Genomic DNA, 18095 nt, shown 5'->3' with positions numbered 1-18095 from the left:
TGCAGATTCTTTCTAAGTTCCTGTGTTACGTAATCCTAGAGAAATGTAGCATATAAGAGACCAGGGAAATACATGTCATTACAGATGACACCAAATGTAATAAACATAATGTTATTTTTTTTATTTTAACAGCTTTTTGTGCCTGAACCTCGTCCAGTTCCTAAAAATGATGTTGGATTTAAATATACTGTGAAACATCGACCATTTCCTGAAGAGGTGGATAAGATTCCTTTTGTGAAAGCAGATCTGAGCATTCCAGATTTGCATGAAATTGTCACTGAAGAAGTAAGATAAATTATTGTCAGCTATTGTAAAGGGAATGACTAGAAACATTCTTAACCAACTTCCGTGGTTAAGACACTGCCTTTTTTTAATGTTACTTGAGGTGATTCATAAGATGGCTTGGATCTCTGTAATTCAGGAGGTTATATAGTAAGACAAGTATAGATTGTGGCTGATGGAAAGTGAAGGTGTGGGAGAACTGCAGGAAGGAGATTATGATTGGAGAAGGGAATTTCAGAATTGTAGCTCTTGAAAGTACAGCACACCTGAGATACAAAAGTGTGCTTATAGATGGCCAAAAGTTACAAGGGTTGAGGAGATTATAGAAATACAGGGTGAAGCAAAAGTAGGTTTACAGTTGTATGTGAAACACAGTTTATTCTTTTTTTTCTTTTTTTTTAATATATCTTTATTGATTTCAGAGAGAGGAAAGGAGAGGGAGAGAGAGATAGAAACATCAATGATGAGAGAGTTATTGATCAGCTGCAGCCCGCAACCCGGGCATGTGCCCTGACCAGGAATCGAACCCTGATCGCCTGGATCCTAGGTCAATGCTCAACCACTGAGCCATGCCCGGCTGGGCACACATTTATTCTTGTATTATTATTTATCAATTATTATTTTCCATATGAACAACTGTAAACCTACTTTTGTTTCACCCTTTATAAGCCGGGTTGTTAGAAGGATCATTGCTCACCAAAGAAGATGGAATTTTAAACAAGGATGATTGAAAGGGAAGCAGAGATGCAGGGGGGAGTTTCAGAGTAATTAGTGAAGTAATCCATATGGATAAAGACTTCAAAACACAAGGGGGTCACTGCAAGATGAAGATGGACAGTGGTCTGGAAGAGAGATGAGAGCAACAATTCTGCCCCCTTTTTTGAAGGGAAGCAGAGACAGAATGGTTTCATTTACAGGGTGGAGATGAAGGAGCAATTCTTGAAGCTATAGGGAAATTTCTTTGTATTTGTTTTAACCTTGAAACATGTTTGCTTGGTTGCTTACACTGTATTGAATTGCAACTCAGTGTTATCCCTGAGAATTATCATAATTTACTTTGTTGCTTGTAGCTTTATTTTCATTTTGAAATTAAGAATGATCCTATTTCTTTTATAATAGTTCAAAAAGATTAAATATTTGGCTTATTGCAGTTAGAAGAGAGACATGAAAAGTTAAGGAATGGCATGGCCCAGCAGATTGCTTATGAAATACACCTTGAACAACAAAGTGAGGAAGAACTGAAGAAGAGAAGTTTTCCTGATCCAGTTACAGATTGTAAACCCCCGCCTCCTGCCCAGGAATTCCAAACAGCTCGCCTTTTCCTTTCACACTTTGGATTTTTGTCCTTAGAAGCATTGAAGGTAATTTTCCTAAACTTTTATTTTTAAAATACGTGTGTGTTTTTTTATTTTCAGAGAGAGAGGAAAGGAAAGGAAAAGAGAGATAAAAACACTGAGAGAGAAACATTGATAGGCTGCCTTCTGCCTGGCCCCCACCGGGGATTAAGCCTGCCACCAGGCATATGCCCCGACCGGGAATCGAACTGGAGACCTCTTGGCGCATGGTCAACACTCAACCACTGAGCCACACCAGCCAGGCTTTCCTAAACTTTTACGAGTAAACATAAATTAGCATTTAACGGAGGATAGCTAAAACATTTTTATGAAAATAGAAGGAATTTTAAAAAAGAAACTGGTTGAGTCTTACCTTGCATGCAAGTAAATGAAATTCTGTGGTGTTATATACTATATGAGTCCAAGACAGTTTGTTCCATGAGTGCCTTCAGAGTTCTGTCTGAAGGGACTGCTTTGGTAATACGCCCAGCTCTGAATTTTCCAGGGTAATATAGGGTCCATATCACACATACAAATGACAGATAATTACGAAAAGAATTTTTAAAATCTTGCCCTAGTATAGTTTATTACTGAAAGGATGGGCTACAGTAGATGCTACATTTTAAAAAGGAACAAGTATTTGTGAGTCAAGCACTTCTTAATGTTGTGCATTTTTTAACATCAGACTGTCTAGGTTTATATCTTGACAGTACTACTTACCAGCTATGTGATCTTGGGCAAGTTGCCTGACTTTTTTGAGTCTTAGTTCCTCATCTACAAAATGGGGGTGACAAAAGTATCCATCTCATTGTGGTCATGTTAAGATGGCTTCACATAGTACTTAGCATAAAGTAAGCCAGCCTATAAGGTAAACATTACCGTTATTCTCAATTCTGGTGTCCTTAAAACAATTTTACAAGGGCAGTGACACTATCCTATTTTACCGATGTGGAAACAGAGTTTCAAAATGTGAAATAGTTTGCCTGTGGTGGATTTGGGGTTTGTTGTACCAAGACCACTTTGTTTTGGAAAGCACAACTGAACATTGTCAAGTAAGAAGTTGCTTATTGCACAACTTGTCCCCTGCCCTTACTCCCTAGCAGCTGCTTGGTTAAAGGCCATTTAACTTTTTTAGGAAAGCAGAGAGAACTTTGTATCTGATTTTGGATTTCAGCATGTAGATGGAAAATATTTTATGTTGTAGAAGTGAGTTGGTCATGGGGAGTATGAACATAAAAAGTGTTTTGTGTTTTTTTTAATCCTCAACCAGAGGATATTTTTTCCGTTGCTTTTCAGAGTGAAAGGGTGGGGGAGGGGGGAACACATCGATGTGAGAGAGACACATCAATTGATCGCCTCCTGCTTGAGCACCAACTGGGGCTGGGGATTGAGCCTGCAACCAAGGTACGTGCCCTTGGCTGGAATCGAACCTGGGACCCTTTAGTCTGTGGGCTGACGCCCTAACCACTGAGCCAAACCAGCTAGGGCTGTTGTCATTTTTTTATTTCACAATCTAGGGGAAACGAGGTAGTGCCCCTGACTAGTCAGGCATTGTGTGTTTTAAAAATTCTTTCAACACTGGTTGAAAATTGCTTACAGAAAGAAATCTTGGTTGCTTCTAAGTTTTGGCAATTATAAATAAAGCTGTTATAAACATATGTGTTTAAATTTTTGTTAGACATAAGTTTCTAATTCATTTGGATAAATAAGTACCAAGATGCACAATTATTATGTTATATGGTAAGACTACTTTTAGCTTTGCAAGAAACTGCTGAACTGTCTTCCAAAGTGGCTGTACCATTTTGCATTTCCACTAGCAATGAATGAGAAAAAAGTGTATTGAAAAAGTTTTCTAGAAAGCGTGATATATTATAGAGAAAATAGGATCCAAAATTAAATACATAGTATGATCTCAATTATCTTTAATGAAAAAAGGCAAATAAAGGAACTGGAAGGAAGTACACAAGAATGTTAAATTGTTTCTTTAGTTTATGATTATGGTTGTGCTTATTCCTGCCACTTTGTAAGTTTATAATTAATATTTATTGAACCATGAACAAATATTGCTTTTATAATTAAAGTAGTGAAAAGAGGAAATAATTCCTTCTTTCTTCCTTTGGTGGTAGGAACCTGCAAATAGTCGTCTACCTCCTCACCTTATTGCACTTGACTCCACAATACCTGGATTTTTTGATGATATTGGGTATCTTGATCTCTTGCCATGTCGTCCTTTCGACACAGTTTTTATTTTCTATATGAAATCAGGTCAGAAAACAAACCAGGAGGTAAGATTTCTGAATTTTGGTATTTTTTTTCCTTATAAATGTAAAAAATTTTATGTGTCTTGTGCTTATCCATAGTAGGAGATGAGTTATACTTGATGCTTAAAGACTTATGAACCAGTTCAGAAACTGAATTAATGAAAAGTATGATGCTTGGAGTCATGAGCCTTGACTCTCAGTGGATTGATTTAGAGCGGAGCTATACAGCATGTCTTTCTTCCTCTTAAGGAATTCAGATTCATAAGGCAAAAGAAACTAAAATACAGAAGGTTAGCCACAAAGGGCTAAAGCTAGGCCTGGTTGCTTAAGAAGAGTAAAGCAGCACAACAGATATTTACTGAACATCTTCCCTGTGGCTCAACATGCCAGGGTATAGACGTGATTAACAGTCTTTCCTCTGAAGGAGCTCATCTTCCAGGTAATTTCACAAGCAAATGATGTCAGTTGAGTTATGCATAGTGTGCGGGGGGAAATAACACCTGAAACAGAGGATGAAAACAGGAGACTATGTAAAACACCATTGTATACACGTAACAAAGTGACTAGAAGGATGAGGAAAACTGTAAGGTAGGTGAGGGTGGAAAACAGCAGATAGCAGGCGATTTGAAGCGTCTGTTGGAAATGAATAGTGGAAACATGGAATAGGCAGGTAGATACCAAGTGTGACTAGGAAAGGGCCAAAGGAAGATTTGTAAAATATAGTATGCAAATACGTAGGGCACTGTGACTATATGATCTTGGAATTTTACTGTAATCATTGTAAGACCATTAGCTAATCAAATTGAGAACACCTTAAAAAATTTACCAAAGTCACAAAATGTTTACACTGTTAGCACTATTTCAAATTATTGGTGACCTACTAGAAAAGGAGATTGATTTATGAAAAAGTTCTTCTCATTTCATGTGGTTGATTCTATAAGTATTAAGTGTCTGCTTATCAGTTAGGTACCAGGGTTATAGGCAGGAACAAGCTCTACAAGGTTTCTGACTACTGATTAGAGGGAAAGATGGATGATTAAATGTACAATCATAGGAAAGTGTGCTAATAGGAACATGTTATAGGCATCAAAACAGGAAAACCTAACCTGGTTTTAAGAAGCAGTCCTTGGAGAAAAAGGCATTTAACCTGGTGTTTGAAGTATGCATTGACAATAGATAAAAAGTAGAATTAGGTTGTTACTAACAAAGTAATAGCATATGTGAAGACTGGAGATAAGAGAGAATTTTGTCTTTACAAAATTCATTGAGGGTTCAGCATGCTTGGCTCTTGGGAGAATGTAGGCTTGTGGTAGTCAGGGATGAGACTGATAGACTCAAGTTTCTTGGAAGAACCTCAGTAGAATTGGGTTAATTGCAGGGGTTGGGGATCTGTTTTGAAGGAAGTCTAATGCATGGTTCGTATGAGAATAATAGGGCCATTTTTCTCTTACTTGTAAAAGAAGACACAAACCCTTAAGGTTAACTCAAACCAATTTAGTTTGCTTAGGTGTCATGGGACTGAGGGTGATTATGAAACAATGAAGATTATCTGAGGCCTCTTTTATAATGGCTGAGACCTAGCCACAAAGTAGGTTTAGATTAATTTCCGGCTGCCAGCCAGTGGCCTTCAAGTTGAATTTGACTCAGTTACTGTATCTTGATTAGAGTTTCAGAAATTGTTTATTTAAAAGTTTCACTTATGAGTACAAATTTTAATTGGAAGAAAACTGGAACTGGCTGTCAGATCAGTTTCCTGGCACTTATAAGAATAAATGAAGGGATATGGGTAAACTAAATAGGTACACTTCTAAAGAGAAGTGTTTAAGAAATGGTGTGTTTGACAGATGATGGCCTGGTAGTGATATCCAGTGGGTTAAGAAATAATAGATGTAACATCCCATATTTTGATTTTATCAGGCCTCCTGATGATCTTGACAAAGATTAACATTGTATGAACTACATCAGTAATATGTGGATTGGCCACATCAGTCTCTTGGGGGGGAAACTTTTAAAAATAGTGATTCCAGGATCCTACCCCTGCTCATTCTGATGTAGGAGGTCTGGAGTCGGCTAAGAGAATCTTAGGTTTAAGAAATTACCCAGGTGATTTTGGTCCATTCCCCCCCCACACACACACACACACTTAATTTGTAGAGGATGTCACATTTTTCTTCCTTTAGCAGAGAGCTTTCAACAGCATCACTATCGCTATTTTGGACAAGATAATTCTTTGTTAAGGAAGCTGCCCTGTAAATAGTACATTTAGCAGCGTCTTTGGCCTCTACTCACTAGATACCAGTAGTTCCCCACCAGTTGAGATAACAAAAATGTCTCCAGACATTGCCAAGTGGCCACTGGAGGGCAAACTCAGTCCTGTGAGTACCACTGTTTTAGAATAAGGGGCTTTTCTTTTGGGGACTAGTCAAAAACTCAGGTATTAAATTTGATACTTAGTGAAGAGGAGAGAAGGAGAGAACCTTCTGGTCCTTCATTTTTTTTCTGGAATGACTGCATGCTCTTCTTTGTACTAAGAGAAGGATGTTTTTATGCTCATTTATTACACTTGATTTTTATGGAACTTTTAGTAGGTTTGTATTTTGATAGCATTTGTCAAGATTTGTAATTAAATAAGCACATACATAGGTAATGTTTCTCACTAACCAGCCAGTAAGCTCTGTGAAGGCAGGGACATAGTGTTTTTTTGTTTACTTTTAGTAAACATGTCTGGTTCAATAATTGTTTTGCTAAGGAAGAGGGAGCTAAGGGTTTTACTTGCTTTATCTCACTTAATCTTCAGTATCATCATTATTATTCCCACAGTATAGATGAAAAAACTGAAACAGTGAGGTTAAGAAATTTGCCCAAGGCCCAGCAAGGATTTGAACTCAAATCTAACTTGAAAGCATGCATCTTTAATTATAGTAATATATTGCCAAGTTTATTCTGAGCTTAGACTTGGTATGTCAAATGCTTTCAAACTAACTGATTTTTATGAAGATTTATTTTGTTATGCTCTTGCTTCCTTTATTATAGCTGATGATTGGTATGTATTTCAGATTCTAAAGAATGTGGAGTCTTCCAGAAATGTTCAGCCACATTTCCTAGAATTTTTGCTCTCCCTTGGCTGGTCAGTAGATGTGGGCAGACATCCTGGTTGGACTGGGCATGTTTCCACCAGTTGGTCTATTAACAGTTGTGATGATGGCGAAGGACCAGAACCAGGTAAAACTCATAATGGTCATTTGTTTTTTCTTGTTTTGTTACTCTTGATTCCTCCCCACCTTTACGATGAGTTTGTAGTCTTGTTTTAAAAATGAACAAACGGAAGTATATAAAGGAAAAGTCTCCTTCCCCTAATCCTAGTACTCACAGGATGTCACTTAATAATAGTTTGTATATTTTTCCAGACATTTGTTGTGTATATGGGGGAAAATTATTATAAATAAGTGTTATATAGAGTTAATTAAAATAAAATTGATGTCTTAATTATCACAAACATCATAAGTTCTTTTTTTATATTGTGAATAAACAAATTTCATTTTCTGTAACAGTATTATAATAAATTTAGGTTACCTATAGCAAACTATAGTTTTCTAACAAGTGTATTTTGTCTAATAATTACAGTTTTCTATTAACAGGTATGTTTTATAGACTTTGTGGCTATCATTAAAGGTTACATTCTGGGGATATTATATAAAAACCTTTGCAGTTCAAGGGGGTGAAAAGGGGACATCTGTAATACTTTCAACAATAAAGATAAATTTTAAAAAACACGAAATAACCCAAAAACCTCTGTAGTAAACAGCTGACTATCTCTGAGAGATTCAGGTCCACCTCTGTAAATCCTCCCAAGGAACTGTAACGAGGATAACAAGTGCTAGAGCAAGTTTAAATTTCAACTTAAGACCTTTGCCCCACCTGGCTAATGCTCTTTGTTCTCCTCACCAGCATTAGGTATCTTTCATTCTGTTAGGTGAGAACTTTTCTATTTTTAATTATGATTGAGTTTTAGCATCTTTTAGCATGTTTTTATTTTTTTCCTGAGAACTACTTATTTCATCTTCTCAACTTTTTGTCAGGTTGTTGGTCTTTTATGTATTACTACTGGTAGGACATTGTGTTCATTTTTTAAAAAAAATATTTATTTAATTTATTATTATTTTTAAATATATATTGACTTCAGAGGAAGGGAGAAGGAGATAGATAGATAGATAGAAACATCAATGATGAGAGAGTTGTCATTGATCGGCTGCGTCCAGCATGCCCCCGATTGGGGATTGAGCCCACAACCTGGACATGTGCCCTGACCGGGAATCGAACCGTGATCTCCTGGATCCTAGGTCAACACTCAACTGCTGAGCCACGCCTGGCCAGGCAAATTGGGAAAACTTTACTAATTCTCAGGAATGTTACTTTTGTTAATTCAATCTTGCTGGTTTAGAACAGATACTATTACTAAAACTGCCTGTACATTATTTTTATTTTTTTTAAAATATATCTTTATTGATTTCAGAGAGAGGAAAGGAGAGGGAGAGAGAAAGACAGAAACATCGATGATGAGAGAGTCATTGATCGAGCCTACGACCTGGGCATGTGCCCTGACCGGGAATTGAACCCCGATCGCCTGGATCCTAGGTCAATGCTCAACCGCTGAGCCACGCCCGGCCGGGCTGCCTGTACATTTTATGTGGTATCACTGACCATTGGAGAAGGGGGAACAGAAGCAGAGCTGAGTAGCTGCAGAGAGAAACCAGGGACAGAAATGCCTAGAAAGCAAGAGTACACACACACACATTTGCCCCAACTCCCTTCAGAGGGACTCTGGTGGTCTTGTTTCTTTTGATCATTACCTCTTCCAAAAAGACTACTTCTTAATCTGTCACATACAGGTCAACCTAAGGCCCTGCTAATCAGAAGTGGTCGGATTTAGGGAAGTTTCAGAGACTATGAAATTAAGATTTTATGGTTTAAAGTTAATGTAAAGACATTTAACGAACATCTATAATTTATTCTTCTTACACACTAATTGGTTCTTGTTGGAAGTTTACCTTCTATTTATTATCACTTTCTTAACTAGCTAAAATTTCATGAAGCAGTATGATATTTGCTTTTTCCACTTTTTGGACCAGTAACATAGTATTTCTCATTCCTAGATGAGGTGATTTCCTCTGAAGATGTCGGGGCTAGTATTTTCAATGGACAGAAGAAGGTGCTGTATTATGCTGATGCCCTTACGGAAATAGCTTTTGTCGTTCCTTCTCCTGTGGAGTCCTTAAGTAAGATCATTTTTTGTATGGTACTTTTTAAGATCTATTTTGTATTCACTGGTTTGTGCAGTATTATTGCATTGGGGGAGATTCTGAAGTGACCTAAGGCATTCTGCTTCTAAGGCATGATAGCTTTTAGATTATGCAAAGGTAAAGGAATTTTCTTAAATTTCTTAAGAAAAGTAGTTAAAGACAAGCAGACTGCCCCTCTAATAATAATCTTTAAATAGTAAAGGAGACCCACAGTAACCTGTTTTGTCCTTTAATTATAATCGACACAAACAAGCCTTGTTTTTGAGTTTATTCATTTTACTAATTATGAGTGAGCCCCCACCTACCTCCCTATTTCCTGTGAGAGCCTTTATATGGAACCCCAGAGAGTCTTAGAATTGGAAGGCTCTTATGACAGTCTCTAGCTGATCTAACACCGAGCAGGAGAAACTTCAGCAGCCTAGAAAAGATGGTGATCAAGCCTGTTCTTCGTAAGGATCAGGAGTGATTATTACTTTCCAGTCAGAACTCAGTCTTGTTTTTCCTAGAACCTTTGCTTCTTGCAAATTAAGCCCATTTCTTTGTGCCTGACCAGGCAGTAGGTGGAAAACTTTACCCTCTTTATTGAGGCCATCTGTAGGGTGGGATGCCACACATTATATTTTTACTGTCTCATCTCCAGGCTAATGACTTTGTGTCCTTCCTTAGCCGCCTCCTAACCTTTTACTTGCACCCTTGATTTCCCACTCTAGGCCCCTCCCTCTCTCCTTCTGTGGGGCCAGTTGTGTCTCTGGCAGTAGTGGTCTTCCATGGTCTAGGTCAGTATCTTAGCAGCTGTTTGCTTTTGTGTCAAGGGTGTGATCTACTATCTACTTCCAGAAGCCAGATCCCACCTGTCCTCTTGGGCCGAGTCCCTGCCTGGTGTCTTTGGCCTAGATTGCACCAACCCAGTTCTCCCACAGCTAGATCCATCTCCTTGTAGTTCCCGCAGTTGAGTCTTCCCCTCCTGTCATGAAATATCTCCTGTGCCAACTGTGCCCCTGCTCCAAGTCAGCCTCCTCCTGTTTCTTGAGAGTTGTCTTTGTTTTTGTTTTTTAAATAGTTCTCTGTGTTTGTTTCCAACCAGATCACTTCTTAATCACAGAGACTAGGTCCTCTAGGTTTGGGATGCCCCAGTGCTACTTGGCACCATGCTACATGATTGACTATATAATCAGAATAATTCAGAGAGTAACTGATGGCTCTAATTATATTCTTCATCTGAAAAGTCAAATATTTTCAAGTCTTCAGTTATCAGTTGAGCAGTTTTTACATTTTTAAAGGGTTGTAATTAAAATACACAGGAGAATATTCGATAGAGGTCTGTACAGCCAAGCAAAGCCTAAAATATTTATTACTTGATTCTTTACAGAAAAAGTTTGCCAACCTATGCTGTAGAAGTAATTCTTTGCTTAAGTGACTTAGGTTAGGCTATTAGCATAATTTACACACTTTTGCTCCAAACAAGTAGAAGGTATTATAATAACTATTGTTTTTCTCTAATTCCATAGCTGACTCATTGGAAAGTAATGTCTCAGACCAGGATAGTGATTCAAATATGGATCTGATGCCAGGAATTCTGAAACAGCCATCCTTGACACTCGAGCTCTTCCCTAACCATACTGACAATCTTAATTCCTCACAGAGGGTAAGTCACTTTGTTGTTAGATCTCCAAAAAGTTATAGTGGGGGTAATTATAGAATCATGCCTGAAAAGCTTTTACCTTTAACCCAGAGAGTAATTATAGCTGTACTGATTCATTAGTGTCTCTGTTTTTTAAAAAATGTTTTAAAAATATGCCTTTAGTGATTTCAGAGAGAGGAAGGGGGAGAGAGAGAGACAGAAACATCAATGATGAGAGTCATTGATTGGCTGCTTCCTGCACGCTCCCCACTGGGGACTGAGCCTGCAACACGGGCATGTGCCCCTACTGGGAATCAAACCTAGGTCTCCAGGATCATAGGTCGATGCTTAACCGCTAAGCCCTGCCAGCCGGGCAGTCATCTTCATTTTTTAAAGCAAATTCTCATAGTTTTGTTTTTTTCAGCTTGCAAAAAATAGTTCATTCTAAGATGGCCTTTGTTGTTTTCCTTGATTTAGCCATTCTTGTACCATGCTTTCTCCCCTTCTCAAGCCTGGGTTTTTATTTGGCCCTAGATATATCCACTAAAGCTGCAGCAGTGGCTCTCCAGTTTACATCTTTAATCATGTAACATTCAACTTAAACAAGTCTGGCTATATACAAATGATAACAGTTTGGAGAGCAGCCCAGTGCATGAATGAATACACCGAGGGAGGCACACAGCAGCTACTATTAGAAGAAAGCATTTTGCTTTTATACTTTTTTCTTACCGTATCAGTGGATGTTATGTCTTTATATGTGCTTTCTCCTCATGTTACCTCTTAAGCCTTACTGGAAAGTGACTGATAGCAAGAGTACAGCATCAGTTCATAAGCATATAAAGATTGATTTAAAACAAATAATAAAAAGGAGAAGAGAAGTGTAAACTTGACTGAAGCCATTCTTCCATTGTAAGGATTTTAATTTGGTTCCTTCCACAGTGAAAATTATTTTTTAACTTAAGTATATGGGAGAGATTTTCACCTTTAAAATTGATTTAGGCAAAAAAAAAGTAAAGTTGTATAGACCCTCTGTAGTAGACTGATTTTGAAAGTCAGAAGTCACTGTATTTAAAAAGGTTTCACAGAATACTGCTGGGGGATGAACAAGTCTGTGTTGGATGGTAATGCAGGATTTTAGCCAGATCTAATAGCAGCAATTGGCTGCTCTTACATTCATTTTCTGAATGCCAGCATAGTTATTCGTTAAAATCCAAAGAATGACAACTCTTAAAGCACATCGTTTTTATTTGTGACATACTTTTCAGATAAGTAACAAACTGAAAAAAGAAAATTCACTATCTCATAGATACAGAAAAAGCAGTTTAGCAGGGTTATAAGAAAAAAGATCGCTATAAGGCAGACCTGCAGTGATTCTTGCCCTTGTAAAATGTCATCCCCTTGCATTTGGGTGGAACCTGTGAATATGATGAGATAGGCTGTGATTATGTTACATTTTATGGCAAAGGGATTTTGTGGATGTGATTAAAGTTACTTTGAATTAATCAAAAGGGGTATAATCCAGGTAGGCCTGACCTGCTCACAGGAGCCTTTCAAATCTAGGACTGGAAGTCAGACGTAGGAAGTCAGAGATTCAAAGCTGACTAGGAGCCATAATCCTAAGAAAATAGTGTCTCGGTGTGGCTGGATGTCTGTCACTAGTTTGGGGGAAATCTCTTGGTCAGTCATTTTCTATGAATGTCATAATAGAAAAAAGAATTTGGAGGAATTGCCATGGACATGTATATTTTTGTGTTTACAAGCATTGTTGTTTTTAATTATTTTATTTATTTATTTATCCTTACCTGAGGATATGTTTATTAATTTTTTTTTTTTAGAGAGAGGAAGAGGGGGAAAGAGAGAGAAATATTGGTGTGAGAGAGAAACATCAGTTGTGTCCTGTATGTGCCCTGACTAGGGATTGAACCCGCAACCTTTTGTTGTATGGGACAACTCTATAACCAACTGAGCAACTAAGCCAGGGCAAGCATTGTTATTTTTAAAATTCAACTTCAGTATGGGCTTTTCCCCTCAACATAGCTTTGTTTAGGGCTTTAGCATAAACTCAGGTCTGATGCATGCCCTGAAAGTGATGGGGCTTTGAGTGCCATTTGCTAAACGGGAGCCTCATAGTCCTGCTAGCCTTTTTAAATTTTTTTTTTTAATTGCTAAAGTCATGTTTATTGGGGTAAAGGGGCATATCCTGACCACTACTGTGTGTCAGCTGGGAAGGGCGGTACAGGGAGTGGTTCGTAATACCCCCCCAGGGACTCATTCCTGGATATAGACGTTACTGGGAGCGGTAGGATCATCTGCTGGGCGTGTCTCCAACACCACAGGCCTGGGGGAGCCAAGCTGACTGAAGGCGAGGGTGGGTCTCTCAGCTCCTGGAGCAGCTGGTCAGAGCCGAGAGCCCACACCTGTGCTCCATGCTTCCAGAAGGCCTGGAGCCGCCCCCGACCGTAGCCACAGCTTCCACAGCTTCAGTCATGGGAATCTCTGGAGTTCGAAGTCCCCTGACTGGGACCCCTCTGGAGTCACCAGCTTCAGAGACCCATCCATCAACACCATCACCTTGTCTTCCTCCACCTGGGTCACCTGAGCTGGTCCCTTGTGCTCTGTTTGAGGGGAGGAGGTTCAAGGGCCAATTCCTCGATACTCCGTCTTCCTCCCTGGCACCGGCTCTGTTCCCAAGCAAACAGGCTAAATCCTGCACATCCCAGCGGTCCCTCCGGGTCGCCTGTCTCACCAAGTACCTACCCGCCTTTCTCCCTGCTAGCCACTTAAAGGAACTTACAGCTGACTGTGTGGGCAGGGAAGCCAGCGCAAACTGCATCATAGTGAAGACCTAAGCAACATTTTTTTCCCTTTCTGCTGACAAGAAAAAGGAATTTTGGGGGCCTCAATTGCAGTTGGTCTGAGAACTAGGAATAACTTGCAATCAAGAGATGAGATCTCCAGGCAAATCAGTGATGAGGAAAGCTTACTGCTTTCTGGCTGTAGAGGTGAATTCCAATCCTTTTATGTGCACATTAAGACATTGCCTGCAAATTTTATTTTCAGTAGTGACAATTACAAATGTTAATTTATTAATTGTGTCATAATATACCTTTTTTTTTCCTTTGAGGATATTATGCCTTCATTTCCTTGTTCTAAGTTGAGACTTGGTAAAGAAAACTGATTTCCCATGACCTGATACTTATGTCACTGGGCAGCTTGATGACTGTATGGTTATAGTTTTATTAAGCCAGTTCTTTTTTTTTTTTCCCCTCCTCTTCTGCTTTTCTCTGCCTCATATAGCTCAGTCCCAGTTCCAGAATGAAGAAGCTGCCTCAGGGCCGCCCCGTTCCTCCCCTCGGACCTGAGACAAGAGTTTCTGTAGTCTGGGTGGAGCGCTATGATGATATAGGTACTATATTATAAGGACTTTGTCTATAAATAAAATTATAATAGAGTGACAGTAACTTTCTAAATGTCTAAAGGAAGCAGCAGCAGGGGTGTGGTTGGTGGCCAAGAGCTGGGACTGGAATTCAGCCGGCCTGGGTCTGCATCCCAGCTCCACCACTCAATTTCCTTAAGCCTTAGATTATTCATCTGTTAATGGAGACACTCGTGGCACTTAGTTCATAGTCATGAAGATTTGATGAGACTAGTGGATATAAAGTCTTTAGCTATGCTTGATATTGTATGACAGTTGATGATTTGTTGCCAGTTGGTCCTACTCACCACCCTAGGACCTTGGGGAAGGGGGAAGCACTTCCTCACCCTCTTCCCAGGAACCCTACTGTCTAATTTTAGGATTAATTTGTCCTTAGGAATTCTGCTATGGATAAGTTCATGACTTTTATGTAAGCAATATAAGAACTTTAGAAATGCACTTTAGCTTAGAATCTCATCTGGCTCAGAGTTTGTGGGAAAGTGGTAGTTGTTTTCCAACCCCTCTAAATCCTTTCCAAGCCCTCAAAGACTGCAGATCACGTTCTCTAAAAACTCTCTGCTGTAGATGAACTTAGCAAAAATATGTCTTGAGAATTTTTTTATTTGTGAGGAATAATTAGGATTATATGTTGTAGGAGAACATAATCCAAATATTTGTTGCCTGCTTGTGTATAGAGATTAGGAAATTAGATTTCCTATTATTTGTTTGGGAAATAAGAGGGAGATATTAATTATAATGCTATTATTTTCTTCCAGAAAACTTTCCCCTCTCAGACCTGATGACAGAAATCAGTACTGGTGTGGAAACTACTGCAAATAGTAGCACTTCTCTGAGGTACACTCTGTTTGCTTAAAGTTTATCAGCATGTCTTTATGCATAGAGAAACCTATTTTTTTTAGAATATGTTGATTGCAGTTTAATCAAGAAAGACATCTAAAACAAAAGGGATGAAGGCAATAATAACCAAACAATTAGGAGGGAAAAATCAAAGAAGTTTGTAGATAGATGCACAATGTGATCAAATTAGCAGGATTTTTAAATGGCATAATTAATTGCTGTTTTACATTTATCTGCAGCAAAAAGACAAATGGAGATGTGAAGGCAATTAAGTATTCATGAAACTGATAATAGGGTAGCAATATTAGATAAAATAATGGCGTTAAATTGGTCAAAACATTCTAAGTAGATAGCAGTTAAAATATCCTCATCACATGAGCTATTTAATGGAAAAAGCTTTCAAACTTTATAAAATTGTTAAGATTTCTATTTTAGCTGCCCGTGCACAGAAGGAGAAGGGAAATAATACTATCCCCAGGAAGGTCACAGTGTATCTGTGTAGGTTTTATAGTGTCAAGGCTTTTTGCTTACCTGTTTAGACAAATACTTTAAACTAATTCCAAGGGTACAGTTATCATCTTCACTTTACAAATGAGATAAAATAGGCTCATAGAAGTTTTTCCTCATCATCACATATTCAGTAGGCGAAGGAGATGAGAATCTAAATCCAGATGCTAACCTCATCTCCCACATCTCACAGAGCTACCCTTGATATCAGGCTAAACTTGATATTTTAACTTTGAGTGAGTAATTTCCTTCTGTGTATGTGATCTGGTTTGTATTGCATGTAACATGAATTTAGTCTTAACATTATTACATTATGAAGTCAGTAAATTTAACATCATATTTTAAAATTTCTAGAAGAGGGCAAGTCATTATTAAAACATTGTGTTTTTTGCCCTGGCCAATGTGCCTCAGTGGTTGGAGCGTTGCCCTGTACACCAGAGGGTCTCGGGTTCAATTCCTGGTCAGGGGCATGTACCTGGGTTTGCAGGTTCTATCCCTGGCCCCAGCTTGGGGAGCTTGCAGGAGGCAACCATTCGATGTGTCTCTCTCACAGCGATGATTTTTTCTTTCTCTCCCTCCCTCTCTTCCACTCTCTCTGAAAAGTCAATGGCAAAAACATCCTCTGATGAGGATTAACAACAACAAAAAACCACAAAAAAGAAAACTTTGTATTTTTCATGCCAAAGTATTTTAAAGCAATTTAGAGATATCTTAATGTTCTAAGTACATCAATATGCATCTCTAAAAATTAAGAACACTTTTTAAGTAGATAAAGGTAACATTTTCATAATAATAAAGTTAGTAACAATTTCTTAATTTCATCTAGTAACCAGTTTATATTAACATTTCTCTATTTTCCCTAAAACATCCTTTATAGCTAGTTTGTTCAAACTAGAATCTCCTCCAGGACTTTGCATTTGGTATTAATTCCTTCAGTTTCTTTTAATTCAGGACAGTCCTGTTTTTATTTTTTCTCCATGACACTGACTTGTTGAAGCTATGAGAATAGTTTTCATGAGATGGACTTTTCTAGAACTAGTTTGAAAGAAAACATTTAAGTGTCTTATACTGGTTTTTGGGGGGTTTTTTTTGGTTGTTTTAATTTTTTTATGTCAAAAGTTCTAAAATGATTAGGCAGTTTGCATTTAATTAAGTTTAGAATTTGTCTTGAGGCCACAATTAGTACAGGATTGATTTTTATTTAATGTCTTAAAAGGTTGACTCACTGTTGCTTTGGCCAAAATCGCTTTACCTTTATAGTAAGAAAGCTCATTGTGTTGCAAAACAAACAAAAAGTCAACTCTGATGACTTGTAACATCACAGTCACACAGGTACCTCTAGATGCATTGACATATCCCTGACACGTGATGTGTAACTCAGTCTCCCAAAGCTATAGTTGCTGACCTTAGCACCTGTTAACCTGTTCAGAGAGGCTTTGGTGGCTTTGGCTCTGCCAGGATGTCGCCATTTATCACCTCTGCTGAGGAGTCTCTCCCAGCCTCCTCCCCCAACCCCTGAAAAAAATTATATCAGGGGTTCCCATAGTGAGTCCAGCTTTTGCTCTGAGATGCCAGCATTGACTGTTGTGGAGTTTCCTGCCTCGGATCAGCTCCACCTTTGTTCCTGCAAGGAGGAGGAACTAAATGAAAGGCCCATAGCTGGTTGCTAGATTCGTAGCTCCCCCAATAGATTTCTCTGGCCTTTTCTTTCACCCCATGTCCCCAATGGTTTTCTAAGCACATTTTTTAATGCCTTTTTTGTCAGCTAAAAGGTCTGACCCCAGTGATGGGTATTTAGGGTCAGGTGTTGGTGGGGGGCTTCATCAGGGGCTCCCAGGAAGAGGCCTCAGCAGACTGACCCCTTGGCTCTTGTCAAACACTGCCTAGCAACAAGTCTGCTGGGTAGTCTTATATTATATATACATGAGGGACTTCAACACTTGACTGTCTGGGATAAAAGAGTTTTCTTTTCTTAAGATCTACCACTCTCGAAAAAGAAGTTCCCGTCATCTTCATTCACCCTTTAAACACTGGATTATTCCGGATAAAAATTCAAGGAGCCACTGGAAAGTTTAACATGGTCATCCCTCTTGTGGATGGGATGATTGTCAGCAGGCGAGCACTCGGTAAGGTCTTCTTCACATGTGGCTGAAGGGTTGTCATTTCTTTTTTTCATTAACATTTTTATGAGCCAGAAAGATGTAGAAATAAGGAAATGGTGCTATTAATAGGGCCCACATGTATAAAAATGCTGTGGTCTTGTTCCAAAGCAGAAAGTGTGTTTCATTCTGTTTTGAACCTTGCTTAATCTATTAAGTATGAGTAGAACTTAATTCACAAGCTTCCAGTATTAGAAAATGAAGATAGCTGTTTGTAACCCAGGGCAGGAACTGGGTTGTCAGATCAGATTTTGATTCTGTTTTTTCTTGTTGTTGTATGTTTCTTCTGAAGACAGTTTTATCTTCGTGGAGCTCTGTCTATCAGGAAGGGGAGAGCTTTGCAAATGGGATAATACAG

The 18095-nt window shown here is 38.6% G+C and overlaps 1 protein-coding gene across 3 annotated transcripts in view; it reads left to right on the top strand.

The window, feature by feature from the left end:
• RALGAPB (Ral GTPase activating protein non-catalytic subunit beta) overlaps nt 1-18095 on the top strand; it is a 79306-nt gene that overhangs the window by 57055 nt on the left and 4156 nt on the right. For 2 of the 3 annotated variants that reach the window (XM_081149990.1, XM_081149991.1), the window contains exons 21-29: nt 133-285; nt 1434-1643; nt 3743-3901; nt 6934-7099; nt 9031-9153; nt 10686-10822; nt 14096-14204; nt 14990-15068; nt 17556-17704. In XM_081149990.1, coding sequence (XP_081006116.1) covers nt 133-285; nt 1434-1643; nt 3743-3901; nt 6934-7099; nt 9031-9153; nt 10686-10822; nt 14096-14204; nt 14990-15068; nt 17556-17704 — 1285 coding nt within the window. Of the gene's footprint in view, nt 1-132; nt 286-1433; nt 1644-3742; nt 3902-4126; nt 4270-6933; nt 7100-9030; nt 9154-10685; nt 10823-14095; nt 14205-14989; nt 15069-17555; nt 17705-18095 lie in introns of those variants that run through there. The other variant, XM_081149992.1, reaches the window with a different exon arrangement.

This window comes from Miniopterus schreibersii (genome assembly GCF_964146895.1).
Source record: "Miniopterus schreibersii genome assembly, chromosome: 10".
Taxonomy (NCBI): Eukaryota; Metazoa; Chordata; class Mammalia; order Chiroptera; family Miniopteridae; genus Miniopterus; species Miniopterus schreibersii.
The sequence above is the reverse complement of the archived record's forward strand: the minus strand, read 5'-3'. Positions and strand labels throughout refer to the sequence as shown.